Below are 14,759 nucleotides of genomic sequence, written 5' to 3'. Positions count from 1 at the left end.
GATACTTGAAACTTTTATATTATTAGATTTATCATGAATCAAACTTTATTAGTATGATATATTTCTAATTATCTATAAATCTTTTAAAAAAATGTTTAGTCAAATTTGCTACAGTAGTAAAAATAAGTGACGAGTAAATTGAAATGGAGGGAACCAGACGCCCGCCTGATCCTCTCGGCACAATTAACGGCAAATCTCAGAGGCAACTGACAGCTGGGCCACGAGACAAAGGGACCCGCATGTCGGCCTTCCTGCATAAACCCTACTCGTCTCTCCGCCCGCATTCGCAATCCCCTGTCTCCCTGGTCGCCAGGTCGACACCGCCGCCTCTCAATTCTCAAATTCACCTCATCCGCCGGCACATCGCAAAACCCCCGGTGCTTTCTCTTAGCTCTCCTCGCCGCCGCCGCCGCAGCCGCCGCCGCTTTATGCTCGTGTGCCTCAGGCGAGGCCTCTCGTTCGTCCTGCAGCGCTCCCCACGCCCCCTCTCCCCGCCCCCGCTCCGTCCCGCCCGCCACCTATCCGCCTCCGCCGCGATGGGTGAGGGCTCCGCTGCCGGGAAGGACGCGAAGGGGAAGGCCAAGGCCAAGGCTCCAGCCGCGGCCCTGGTCGTCGCGCGCGACGACTCCTACCTGGAGGCGGTCACACAGAAGAGGATCCGCTTATTCGAGGAGATCCAGGCAAGGCAGGCCCTCGAGCGGCTCAACATCGGCGGCGAGGCTATCAAGTAAGTGCTTCTCACGATCCTCCTGCGTGGTTATTGTCGAAGTAGAGTCATGCAGTTGAATCAGAAGTTGTGCTTAGGTTTAGCTTTGGATCACCCAAAATTCATCTCGCCGTATGAAACATGAACTGCCGATTGTTTGTAATATGTGCCGCACCAACTGTTTTTCAGCTGTTTGACATTATATACCGTTAAATTCTTGCTTTGAAACTTTCTTCAGGGTAACTTTGCCTGATGGTGCTGTCAAGGAAGGGAAGAAGTGGATAACAACTCCAATGGATATTGCTAAAGAGATATCAAGTGGATTAGCGGGTAGTTGTTTGATAGCTCAAGTGGATGGAACACTGTGGGATATGGCGAGACCACTGGAAGGTCAGTGTGAATTGAAGTTGTTCAAGTTTGATAGCAATGAAGGGCGTGACACCTTCTGGCACTCAAGTGCTCATATTCTTGGAGAAGTGAGTTGGGTGCTTCTTGTGTTGATAGCTCTGAGCATGCTTTTATTTACGCATAATTATGTTTTTTATAATATTTTATTAAGCATCAAATAGATTCTTTCAGCCTTTACCTGTTCATTTTCAATTCAATTATCATTAATTAAATATGCAAATTTTGCAGTCCCTTGAAAGAGTGTATGGCTGCAAATTGTGTATTGGGCCTTGTACTACAAGAGGGGAGGTATGTAACAGCTAAAGAAATTTAGCTTAACCCTCTTATAAATGATCAGACATGTTTTCAAATGTTTCCACTTAACCTGTCAAGGGTTTCTACTATGATGCTCACTACAATGACCTGACATTGAATGAGGAGCACTTTGGTCTCATTGAAAGCCAAGCTCAAAAAGCTGTTGCGGTATGCTGTGAATTGTAATTCATTTCTTTTATGTTTATATTGATTTTTTTGTGGGCACTGTCTACCTGCATGGCTTATTTCAATGCACATTCTGTTGATTATAAAGTACAATATCGTGGTTAGAAACTTTGGAATCTCGAATGCTGTACCGATGTCATGCATTACTTTTATGGTATAACTGAAGTGCTCTAGCAACACACATTGTGTTACTTAAATGGTTAAACCTTACTTGGCGCAGGAAAAGCAACCATTTGAACGCATTGAGGTCAGCAGGGCAGAAGCTCTTGAAATATTCGCTGAAAATAAGTTCAAGGCAACCTTTCCTGTTCCCATCTTTTTTGTTTCGTTCTTTTGTATCTTCTTGCTGCTTATGTCAAATATATGAGAACTTCATTCATCTTTTAATATTTTTGAACCATATGTTCAGGTTGAAATCATTAATGAGTTACCCGAGGACAAGACCATTACAGTATACAGGTGTGGTCCTTTAATTGACCTTTGCCGTGGGCCACACATCCCGAATACTTCATTCGTCAAAGCTTTTTCCTGTCTGAAGGTAATTATTCTTTGGTTATGCGGTAATCTTTGGGTTCTCTTTTTAGTGGAACTGGCTATTTCATATTTGAACTTGCATGTAAACATTTAGGCTTCATCATCATATTGGAGAGGAAAAGCAGACCGCGAGAGCCTGCAGAGAGTATATGGAATTTCTTTCCCTGATTCTAAACGTCTCAAGGTATAGCATTTTATGTTAGCATTTTGGTACTAGCATTTATTATTTCTTTATGATCCCATGTGTTGCAGTTGACTTGACAGGAAATTGTGCGCACACAATGATATGGCATGCAATTTTTACAGATTCTGTACCTTGAAACTTTATCTATGATATCTTTGTGGTTGTGGGTGTCAATGCCTGTTGGGTAACATGAGTTGTGGGGTTGGATGTGATTTGCGCAACACACTGCATGGCAATCGTGTCAAACTGCTAGTGACCAAGGCATAGGTCAGGTTTAGTATTGGTCAGTTAAGACAAAATTGCTGTAATAAATGATAGTTAGATCAAGACAGGGCACAGCTTTCTGATTTTTTTTATCTTGATCATACATTCCTAAATGTTATGTTCATATTTTTCATTTGTTAACGATCTCTCATCTTTTTCATGCATGTTTATTACTTGATAATCTGTAGGAATATAAACATCTGTTAGAGGAGGCTAAGAAACGTGATCATAGGTTACTGGGGCAGTCTCAGGAACTCTTCTTTTTCCATCCACTTAGGTACCTTATCACTCCTATATTCTCTCTTTTCTTTCTTTCTTTCATACCTCAATTCCCAGATCTTCGGGTATTGGCCTATTGCTGATTATATTTACAATTATGTAGCCCGGGAAGCTGCTTCTTCCTTCCACATGGTGCTAGAATATATAACAAACTGATGGACTTTTTGCGACAACAGTACAGAGATAGAGGCTACCAAGAGGTTTGTATTAATTTGTTATATAGCAATGATATCATAGGCATCGCTGTGCATGTCCATTGTTTCTGTTTCTTATGGCTCTCTTACAGGTGTTGAGCCCAAATATTTACAACATGCAACTTTGGGAAACTTCTGGACATGCTGCAAACTACAAGGAGAACATGTTCGTTTTTGAGGTAAGCACATCCACAGATGGTATAGCAGAATCACAAGTGTCAGAAAATTTATTTTACATATGTCACAGACTCATTGTTGAGTTACTACCTCTTCTGGTTGCTTGTTGGTTTGATTCTTGTGCAGATTGAGAAACAGGAGTTTGGACTTAAGCCGATGAATTGTCCTGGCCATTGTCTAATGTTTGAGCATAGGGTTCGCTCATACAGAGGTGAGCCTCTTCCTCTTTCAATATTGTATTCTAAATTAATCTGTTTTTGCAACTAATGAGATGCTGGTCCAGTGAAAATTGCTGCTTTCACAATAGTAGCTTGAACCTTCCCCTTTCTGACCTGTTTTTTCCCTGCCAAATGTAATGCTTTGTCAGTATCCTTGTTATCCCAAGTTCCGTATTTATAGTTAATAGTTGGTGCTTTGTCTAATTGTCATTTCATTGCTTGAGCATTTCTAGGTAAGCACACTTGTTTTTGGTTGTGCTCTAGAATTATTAAAAAATAAACTTGACCTCTGCGGGAAGACAGCCCACCATGGCATCGCATTTTAAGGTTGAGAAAAAGGCATTGAAGGCCGGCCACCCAGGGGCATCTCTGAAAGTGACTTCACGGCGCCCAGGATCACGCTGAAAGCGACACAGAGCGAAGCACCTTTTTTTTTGTGAGAACAAGAGTTCAAGCCTTGGTTGGTAGCACCAACTACTGGGTGACATACCACCGTGCTACTAGCACGTTCTCCCTCTAGAATTATAAAGAGAATAAGTTTGGATCTGTTTTGTTTAGTACTCAAAATCAAGCTAATATCCACATTAAACGTTCCTTAGGTAAGTTACGCAACGTGTACACATGCAAAATGAAATTTCTGATGTGCGGAACCCTGAAAACCACGAGCCATGGCGCACGAGAGAGATCACACACAGGGGAGGGTTGTCCTCAGGCAGGAGGCAGAGGATACTGGAGATAACTCCATTGCTTGCCTCAAATGAGATTGCATTCCCTCTTGTATGGGGAAGATAAGATAGGCCCTAACAATAGTATTCAATCCAAACAACTCCTACCAAACTTAACCCTAAGCAAACTAGGAATAAAGCTAATGAAGATAACTTGGATCTATAGAAGCCCGCATGTGGGAGCTGGCCAGCAATACTGCTAACTCCACATGGCACCGCATGCACAATTTAAGCTATTGATTGTCACTGTCCCAATCATCCTTTTGTAGTATATTCTTTCTTTTTCATGGAATCCTAATATTCGCTATCATCTTTATTCATTTGTGGTTTTTGACAAATCTTGTGCGTCATGCTTGCTTTTCATTTTTTTTTTTAAATGCGACAGAGTTGCCTCTCCGCATGGCTGATTTTGGAGTTCTTCATAGAAACGAGCTTAGTGGTGCCCTTACAGGTTTGACACGTGTGAGAAGATTCCAGCAGGTAAGGCTAATGCTTTGTTTTCAGTTATAGTTAATGATAATTTTATTTGCTCCATGTTTTAACCAATCTTTTGATGTGTATGTTCCCGGCAGGATGATGCCCACATCTTTTGTAGAGAGAACCAAGTAAGCTTTATTTGCATAGACTATGTTTGTTTATTATCCTCTAGAATGAAAGCATGCTTGTACAACCGTATCACACTTTGCATAGTAATCGTTTTATTGTATAATATATGTACGTTTAGGCTGTTACGGTATTTACTTTTACATGCGCATGATCATCTCCCTACATACATGCTAACTTGCACTCTCACTTGCATTAGCAAAGTTGCATACTGTGTTTATTGTTTCTCCCTTTTGACAGTAGATGTACTGCGGTTTGGGTTAGTTAGATAGTTTCCCCTGTTTGTATTACTGCTTACCTTTGTTAAAAGTTTGTTTTTTGTTGCAGATCAAGGATGAAGTTAAGGGTGTTTTAGAATTCATCAATTATGTTTACGAGATATTTGGCTTTAAATATGAGCTGGAGTTGTCTACGGTATTCATCTCTTCTTTGTTATATATTGATATCATTTAGAAGTTCATAAGGACTACAATCTATATTTGAAAATTGGCATGTAATGATGACACATTAGGGACTTCAAGTTGCAATAAAAACAAGAAGAAAGCTTTTTAGTCCCAAGCAAGTTGGGGTAGGCTAGAGATGAAACCCACAAAATCCAACAAAAAAGATGATGAGAAAAATAAAAATAAAAAGGTAGTAGTAATAGTAATAATGGCAAAAGGATACAGATAGCATAAATCATGGTTCTGGAATGTGGATTGCTAACTTCCACGCGCTTCTATATATGGATAGTTATTTGGGGATGTTCCATTCCTTCAAGTCTCTCTTTACACTACTTAAATTGATAATCTTGTTTCTGTTAGCAATAAGCCTTGATGTGTGCAGATTTCCAGCTAGCAAATTATGGAGAATAATAGCCAATTAAAGCAGTAATGGTTGTAGTTATTAGTTGATTGACCCAGGGATTTTCAGCTAGCAGATTAGGGAGAATAATAGCTAATTAAAGCAATAATGGCTGTAGTTATTAGCTGATTGACCCAGGCTATATTGTAGTGGTCAGCAGTGTATAAGTAGAGAAGAAAACAGAAAAGACAGTAAGCCATTGCAGCACCAAAAAAATACCACTGCTAGTATACATGTGTCTTGGGTGAGTTCCTGGGCTACCTGTGAGGCTGTAGGCCTTTCAATTGGTATTAGTAGGGTGTCATGGTGGGTGAAGATGGCCCTTCTGCAGCTCCTGCGCCCGTGGTACAGCGTGTGGTGAGAGATGTCGGAGGCGCGTACCCGCTGCTCACCAAGCACAACTACGTTGAGTGGTCGGCGATAGTGGAGGTGATGCTTGAAGCCCGCGGCCTCTGGGAGGTCGTGGACAAGGGCGGCGTGGACAGGATCGACGACAGGTTTGCAATGGAGGCCATCTTTCGTGCAGTTCCGCCGGAGATGGTCACCTCCCTTGCGAAGAAGACGGTGAACGAGGCTTGGAACGTGATCAAGACGATGCGCGTCGGCTCTGAGTGCTCTCGCAAGGCGATTGCCCAGAAGGTGAGGAAGGACTACGAGGCGATCTCCTTCTGCGATGGCGAGTCAATTGACGACTTCGCTATGTGCCTCACCGGGATCGTCCACCAGCTGGAGGTACTCGGTGATTCGGTCGACGATGCCAAGGTCATGGCCAAGTACCTGCGGGTTGTCTCGCCCAAGTTCGCGCAAATTGCACTCTCCATCGAGACGCTCCTTGACATCTCAACACTGGCAATCGAGGTCACGTGACGGCTCAAGGCGACGGAGGACCGCCTCGACCTGGATCAGGTGTTGCCATCGACATTCGATGGCAAGCTGCTTCTCACGGAGGAGCAGTGGCTTGCGCGCCAGAAGGAAAGGCGAGCTAGCGAGGGGCTTGTGGTCTGCCAAAGGCCACAACAAGAATCGCCGTTCCGTGGCTCGCGCAAGAAGGGCGCGGCTGATGGCAAGAACGCTGCCCGCATCGACGACCGCGACGCCTGCCGCAATTGCGGGCGTACCGGTCACTGGGCTCGTGATTGCTGCCAGCCCAAGCGAGGTCAGGCGCACCTCGTGCAGGAGGACGACTACGAGCCTACGCTACTGATGGCGCAGGTCTGCGCACTGAACGACGACATCGTGCTGGCGTCGACAACAGTCCACCTCGATGAATTGCGAGCGCAGACGTTCCTCGGCAAGGCAGACGCTGGTGAACTCCAAGAGGGTTGGTACCTCGACACCGGCGCCACCAGCCACATGACGAGCCGCAGCGACATCTTCGCCAAGCTTGATCGCGCGGTACAGGGAACCGTACGGTTCGACGACGGATCGCTCGTCGAGATCCACGGTTGCGGCATGGTGCTGTTCGCCGAGAAGAACGGCGAGCACAAGGCGCTCTCCGACGCCTACTTCATCCCGCGCTTGAAGAACAACATTATCAGCGTTGGCCAACTTGATGAGTGTGGCTCGAAGGTGCTGATCGAGGATGGGTGCTGCGCATCTGGGATCGCCGGCGCCATCTCATTGCCAAGGTGAACCGAGGGCGGAACCGGCTCTACATCCTACGCCTCAACGTTGCACGCCCCATCTATCTCGCGGTGCAGCACAACGATGACTCGTGGTGCTGACACGCTCGCTACGACCACATCAGCTTTGCCGCGTTGCACCAGCTTGGCCGCCAGGACATGGTGTGTGGTCTTCCGCGGCTAGAACACGTGGAGCAGCTCTGCGACACCTGCGTCATGATGAAGCATCGCTGAGTCCCGTTCCCAGCCAAGGCGAAGTACCGCGCAGAGGGCGTCCTAGACCTCGTCCACGGCGACCTCTGCGGCCCCATCACGGTGGCGACGCCAGGCGGGCGCCGCTATTTTTTGCTGTTGGTAGATGACGCCAGCCGCTACATGTGGCTGGCGCTTCTCACAGCAAAAAGTGATGCTGCAGCGGCCATCACGAAGTTCCAGGCTACTGCAGAGGTGGAGAGCGGGCACAAGCTCCGCGTTCTACGCACGGACAATGGTGACGAGTTCACCTCTGTTGAATTCGCGCGCCACTGCGAGGACCACGGTGTGCAGCGGCACTTCTCCGCACCGTACACGCCGCAGCAAAACAGCGTGGTGGAGAGGAGGAACCAGACCATCCTCGCCACCGCACGCACCCTCTTGACATAGCGGAAGATGCCTGCTGAATTTTGGGGGGAGACTGTGACCACGACTGTCTACCTCAATCGGGCGCAGACGAAGAGTCTTGACGGCGAGACACCATTTGAGGTGTGGCACGGGCGCAAGCCGGCGGTAAGTTACTTGCGTACATTCGGGTGTCTTGTTATGTAAAGGATACACAACCAGGTCTACGGAAGCTCGACAACCGCAGCACCTCGATGGTCTTCATCGGCTATGAGGATGGCTCCATGGCGTACCGCATGCTCGAGCCCTGGTCCCGGCGCATCCACATCTCCCGCGATGTCGTTTTTGACGAGAATGACGGCTGGGACTTGGAGGCGATGCTGCAAGATGGTGGAATAGCCACATCTGACTTCCATGTGGAGGCAGTGGTCAACTACATCCACCCAGGCGCGTTGGCTCTATCCGCAAGCAGCGCAGAAGGCGCTTATCCTGCTGTGTCGGCGCCCACAGGGGCGATCTCGTCGCCCAGGCCCGCAGGGGCGTCCTCTGCGGCGGACCCACGCACAGGTCCGCCCGTGGGCCGCACATCGACAACGCTCGCAGGGGCGTCGGGCCCCCTTGCAGGCGGCGCATCCGCGCCCTTCTCGTTCGCAGGGCAGGGGCCACGCCCGCAGGGGTGGCGACTGCATCCGCAGGAGCTCGTCCCAAGTCGGTCTTCCCCGCAGAGGCAGCCCCCACATCCGCGGGAACGGATCCAGCGCCAGCCTCGCCCGCTGGCGTGTCATCCACGCCCACAGGGGCTTCTCCCGCGGCGGCCTTGCTTCTGGAGTTCGTCTCTCCTCCGCCAAACGACTCCGACAGGCTGGATGTGTACCAAGACTCCTCCCCTCTCTGTTACCGTCGCATCAACGACGTGCTTGGAGGGGGAGAGGCACCAGGCCTTGCCAATCGCATCGTCGATGGCAAGGGGCTGCTGCTGGTCAGCGAGGAGGGAGAGCCGCGCGCCTTCGTTGAAGCAGAGCACGATCCAGCATGGCAGGCGGCCATGCGCGAGGAGATGGATTCCATCGAGCAGAACGGGACATAGTCGCTAGCGGAGCTTCCTCATGGGCATCGACCTATTGGGCTGAAGTGGGTCTTCAAGCTCAAGAAGAACGAGGCAGAAGCAGTGATCAAGCACAAGGTTCGCCTCGTCGCCAAGGGCTGCAGCAACCAGGCATTGACTTCGATGAGGTATTCGCACCCGTTGCTCGTCTTGAGTCCGTTCGGTTGCTGCTAGCTGTTGCTACGCAAGATGGCTGGCCGGTGCATCACATGGATGTGAAGTTGGTTTTCCTCAACGGCGATTTGGGGGAGGAGGTGTACGCTGGGCATCGTCGTCGCCAGAGCAAAACAGAATCTGCGCCTGCGGAAGGCGTTCTACGGGCTGCAGTACGACATTGCGAGCTCTCGGGTTCGAGCAGAGCCCGCATGAGGCGGCGATGTACAGGCGTGGTCATGGCGACTCGCTGTTGCTCCTCGGGGTCTATGTGGGTGACTTGATCATCACTGGATCAGCCGAGGCGGAGATCAACCGCTTCAAGGAGGAGATGAAGGCGAGGTTCAGGATGAACGACTTTGGGTTGCTCTCCTACCTTGGCATCGAGGTGCAGCAGAGTAGCAGCGGGATCACGCTGTGCGAGGCGCATTACGCCAAGCGCATCCTAGAGATGGCAGGGATGCAGGACTGCAACCCTGCGCACACCCCCATGGAGGAGCGGTTCAAGCTGAGCCGTGACAGCACGGCGGTAGAGGTGGACGTCACTCAGTACCGGAGGATCATTGGAAGCCTCCGCTATCTTGTCCACATGCGGTCGGACCTTGCTTTCAGCGTGGGGTACGTGAGTCACTTCATGGAGCGACCTATGGAGGAACACATGACGTCAGTGAAGAGGATCCTACACTATGTGGCTGGGACTCTAAGTCTCGGTTGCCACTACGGGAGGACAACGGAGACACGGCTTGTCGGGTACACCGACAGCGACCTTGCCGGCGATGTTGACACAAGGAGTACATCCGGCGGTTTGTTCTTCTACGACAGCAGCTTGGTGAGTTGGCACGCTCTCAAGCAAAAGGTGGTGGCACTCGTCCTGTGAGGCGGAGTATGTTGCTACCACTACCGCAGCCACATAGGCGGTGTGGTTGGCTCGGCTGCTCGGCGACTTGAAGGGGAGGGACGCCGACACCGTCGAGCTGAAGATTGACAAGTCAACCTTAGCGCTGATACAAAACCCTGTCTTCTATGAACGTAGCAAACACATCGATGTGCGCTACCACTTCATCAGGGAGTGCCGGAAAGATGGGAGGATTAGTGCTGATTTCGTCGGCACTAAGGACCAGCTCGCTGACATTTAAACGAAGGCACTTGGGTGATACAGATTCCATGAGCTTCGTGCTAGGATTGGAATGGTCAACATTAATTCCAAGTCCACACACAAGGATTAGGAGGAGATTGTTAGCAATAAGCGTTGATGTGTGCAGATTTCTAGCTAGCAGATTAGAGGGTTCAATAGCCAATTAAAGCAGTAATGGCTGTAGTTATTAGCTGATTGATCCAGAGATTTTCAGCTAGTAGATTAGGAAGAATAATAGTCAATTAAAGCAGTAATGACTGTAGTTATTAGCTGATTGACCCAGACCATATTGTAGTGGTCAGCAGTGTATAAATAGAGAAGAAAACAGAAAAGGCAGCAAGCCATTGCAGAAAAAAAATACCACTGCTAGTGTATGTGTGTCTTGGGTGAGTTCCTAGGCTACCTGTGAGGCTGTATGCCTTTCAGTTTCCTTTATCTTTTAGTTTCTTGTATGTTCGAGCCACGGTTTAAGTTTGAATCACAAGATGACCTGTGAATCTGTGATATCAATATGAGCACTAGGGGCATGTTAAAACCTACTTCCGAAAGATCCAGTCTTTGGATAATTACTGAGAATTTGCATGTCTCATCGTAATTGCCATTGCCTTTTGCATCTTTTTTATTGCCCATTTCCACTATCTTTTGTGCAAATTGCTAAGATATAATGAATTCTCTGAGCCTTAAAGAATATTAATGACCTTGTCATGATTTGATGGCTACTAAATACAACCTGATCATAATCTCACCCTTTTTTTAAAAGAGACCAGAGAAGTATTTAGGTGATATTGAAACCTGGAACAAAGCAGAGCAACAACTGACAGAAGCTTTGAATGAGTTCGGGAAGCCGTGGCAGGTACCTTTACAAAGTCTACAAGAGTTATTTTTCCCATAATGTTTTTATCACTCTATGCTACTAGATGTACGTTTGCAATATTTAGTATTTTGGTGCAGTAAATGTTTTTTCTATAATTTTTAATTGTACCTGCACTGACACTGTCACTACAATCCAATCTTTTTGTGTCTTGAGAGTGAGTGTATGCCGACGAATTTTGGGATTCGCTAGTGGTTGGAAGTCCTATCCAAGGGGAAGGATCCAATCATTTTATCTGGTGATAGAATTATGATCAGAGTAATGTATAATAAGCTTAAAGATATTTCATGTTGGTGGATATGTTAGCAGTTTCTTATTCGAACAAGTACGATGTTTTCATTTCATCTTGGGACTGAATTATTCGATTTTTATCAGCACTAGCGCTAGTGTTGTCTGACTATTTTAGTTGCTATGCAAGAATGTGTACTTTATTCCCGTTTCTCTATGAGAAGTACATACATTTTGCAACATAAAACATTTAGCATGACAATGCCTTGTAGCCAGAGTACTTATCTAGATGTCTGCATGCAGATTAATGAAGGGGACGGTGCTTTCTACGGTCCGAAAATTGATATTGGTGTGTTCGATGCCCTCAAGAGGAAGTTTCAGTGTGCAACTCTACAGGTTCCCTTGAATGTTATTCTGTCATCAACTGTAGAAAATAAAAAGGTTCATGTATCTAACCTTCATATTATCTGTTACAGCTGGATTTTCAGCTGCCCCTTCGCTTCAAGTTGACGTACTCTGCAGAGGATGAAGCCAAACTTGAAAGGCCTGTGATGATACACAGGGCAATCCTTGGATCTGTTGAAAGGATGTTTGCCATTCTTTTGGAGCATTACAATGGTAAATGGCCCTTGTGGCTAAGCCCTCGCCAGGCCATTGTTTGCTCGGTATCTTCCGGTTCAGTAGAATATGCAAAACAGGTAAATGGTCCTTGTGTCTGAAAACTGAATTTACCTAATAGTTCTCTATGGTGGCTAATGTTAAAAATTACGCTGTCAACTACTTCCCAAGTATCATTATGGATTGCATGATTACACTCAAGGATGGTTTGCACCAACTTATACATTGCTTTTTACAGCTTAGGCAAATTGTACCCTTATTATATTAGGAAATTTGCTGACCGATCAGTTTTTTTCCCTTCCTTTCTGGTACCAGGTTCTTGCCCAGCTACATGAAGCTGGTTTTCATGCTGACATTGACATGACTGACAGGACAATTCAAAAGAAGGTACTACCTCCATTCTTTTTTACTTGTTGTTTATGGCATCGACACGGTCTCCAACACATGTTTTAGCATACTTTTTATAAGCGTTTCTTAGTAAAAATTGCTAAAATTATAACCATATGAAGGGAATTCTCACGGTAAATCCTCTCATACCATTTTCATGTGTCAAATCCAAACCATTTTATGTGTATTAGTGATCAAAGTTTTTGAGGTTTGACCGTTTGACTACACGTATTTTAAAATGACATCTATTTGAGCGGAGGGAGCACTTCCCAGTTGCAATTCTCTTTCAGCACAGTTTCGTTTAATTTCTTCTATTTGCTGCTTTTTCTATCAATCGGAGAATAAAAATTATATGCAGTGATCTGTGCTACACATTAGAAAGACGTTTCATGGCGTTTGTGTTGTTTATGCAGCAAAGGTCTTTGACGATTAAGTAACACGGTTTGTATGTAGCTTAATACAATGAGTGATCTCTGAATTGGTTACGACCAATTTCTATCCTTGCAGGTACGGGAAGCCCAAATAGCCCAATTCAACTATATTCTTGTCGTGGGTGCACAAGAGGCAGAGACTGGAAATGTACGTCTTCTTTTCTCGCGCCAGTTTTTCTTATAGATGCCGAATAGATGAGCAACGAACTGCAATAGATAATTCTGCAACTGCCCTCAGAGTTGCAACAAAGCGTAGTAAAAATTCCCTTCTGGTTCATGTGAATTACTTAATTACCTGGATTCCTTGTGGTATTGCAGGTCTGCCTTAGGGTAAGAGACAATGCTAACCTAGCCACAATGAGCATTGATGCCCTCATCGCACGTTTTAGGGAGGAAATAGCAGCCTTCACATGATTTTGATATCACATAATTTCCTATCAGTCATTTACTTACCATTGTGATTTTGATGTAGTGAACAGCACCAAAATTCTGAACTATTCTTGTTTCTGTGGTCGAAAGCTATACACGGCTGTCTTTTTTAACTACGATTGTGCGATGCTCGATTTATTTCTTTTCTTTTGTTATTTAAGTTGAGATCTGAAGCAAATTAAATACCTTAATTTTACTTTATACGAAATGCTCTATTTCTTTTCTTTTGTTATTTAAGTTGGACTCTATAAATATTTTCTGTCGAATTTATATACCGTTAACTTGCTGCACAGCCAGATCGCTGTCCACTGAACAGGTTAATATGCGCACGTGTAGGGATTAAGTTATCAGCGCGGTAGATCAAAGAAACTATATCACTGCTTGACCTGAAGACGAGGTGTTTCCAGCCACGATAAACTACCGAAACAATAGATCAAAATAGATGAAGCCAGCCCGTGTAATCACGTGTATAGACCGCATGGGCGAGGTGAACCGCGGCGGTGTTCTACAATCCTCTTAGGAATCGAAAGTAAAACTGGTGTCTTATTAAAAGCTTCCAAATGTTACATTGTAGTACACACGAGGTGGATACGCTTTCATAATTAAAAAAAAAACTTTTTTACCGGGAACAAGTACTAAGGAAAGTAGGTAGAGTCTCATCTTGGTGGATTATTTGAGAAGCTTCTAGTTACGTATGCTCACTAGTAGTGCGGAAAGTAAATGGAAGTTCATATTGATAGAGCATTTAAGAAGTCTTGTTTCAGTCTTGCGCACCATAAAAGCATGAGCAGCAGGACTGCAAATGTTGGGCATGGATGATTGCTTCTGTTCTCAGATCCATGTCGCAGATAGTAACAAAGATAGGAGCCTCGTCCATCCATACCGCTCGATGCCCCGCCTTCGGGTCAGCACCATAGGCTGTTGTGGTATGAGCCACTTTACTACAAAGACGAGGACAAACATGACCCTAGACTCTAGGGCTGAGCCAAAAAAAAAAAAAAAAAGCCAAACACAAAAAACTGAAATCGTACCGATTTAATAGTAATTTCTGGTTTTCTGGGTGTTCGGTTTATAGAATCACTTGGTTCGGTTTCCATTTATTATTCGGTTTTCAACTTTCAGAAACTGAATTAACATACTAAACTAAACCTACAGTGATTATTATTGACGTTATACTTCCCATCTCCTAAGTGTGAAACTATTTGAGTTAGAATATCGGGCTTATTGTGAATTTGTGATGTTGCATAATGTATGTCTATTGCAATGCTTTGAACTTGGGTGACTTGCCCTTGTGTATGGTTAAACTATTTGAAATTGAGAAGTACAAGTAAGTTAGTTTAGATAAGATATTTGAATTTTTGGTTAAAATAAAAAACTAGAATAACCGAACCTAAATATTGCCGTTAATTAGGTTCATTTCTATATTTCCTCTAATTTGTTTGATTCCAATTTTTAAAAATCAGAATTTAAAGAATAACAAACTGAACCAATAAAAGGATTAACCGAATGCTCACCCCTACTAGGCTCCCTCTGTCCCTTCCCGCACTTAACAACATTAGTGGCGTCTC

General features: G+C 45.6%; 1 protein-coding gene across 1 annotated transcript; it reads left to right on the top strand.

Moving 5' to 3' along the window:
* The first annotated feature begins 280 nt into the window (after window positions 1-280).
* LOC133898769 (threonine--tRNA ligase, mitochondrial 1-like) lies at window positions 281-13,399 on the top strand. The gene is made up of 20 exons (XM_062339479.1): window positions 281-727; window positions 945-1,182; window positions 1,343-1,402; window positions 1,487-1,576; window positions 1,815-1,889; window positions 2,004-2,132; window positions 2,223-2,312; window positions 2,765-2,853; window positions 2,959-3,055; window positions 3,142-3,228; window positions 3,353-3,437; window positions 4,555-4,649; window positions 4,742-4,774; window positions 5,100-5,186; window positions 10,988-11,080; window positions 11,630-11,722; window positions 11,803-12,024; window positions 12,260-12,331; window positions 12,839-12,910; window positions 13,081-13,399. Exons 1-20 carry the CDS (start codon window positions 429-431, stop codon window positions 13,174-13,176), a joined length of 2,202 nt encoding a protein of 733 aa, XP_062195463.1. The 5' UTR covers window positions 281-428; the 3' UTR covers window positions 13,177-13,399.
* The last annotated feature ends 1,360 nt before the right edge of the window (window positions 13,400-14,759 follow it).

Source organism: Phragmites australis, chromosome 18 (genome assembly GCF_958298935.1).
Source record: "Phragmites australis chromosome 18, lpPhrAust1.1, whole genome shotgun sequence".
NCBI classification, from domain to species: Eukaryota; Viridiplantae; Streptophyta; class Magnoliopsida; order Poales; family Poaceae; genus Phragmites; species Phragmites australis.
The sequence above is the reverse complement of the archived record's forward strand: the minus strand, read 5'-3'. Positions and strand labels throughout refer to the sequence as shown.

Coding starts and splice junctions, on each gene's coding strand:
- LOC133898769 (XM_062339479.1), top strand. CDS start 429: ATGCTCGTGTGCCTCAGGCGAGGCCTCTCGTTCGTCCTGCAGCGCTCC. Junction 4,650..4,741: donor GTGTGAGAAGATTCCAGCAG/GTAAGGCTAATG, acceptor TGTTCCCGGCAG/GATGATGCCCACATCTTTTG. Junction 12,332..12,838: donor ACAGGACAATTCAAAAGAAG/GTACTACCTCCA, acceptor CTATCCTTGCAG/GTACGGGAAGCCCAAATAGC.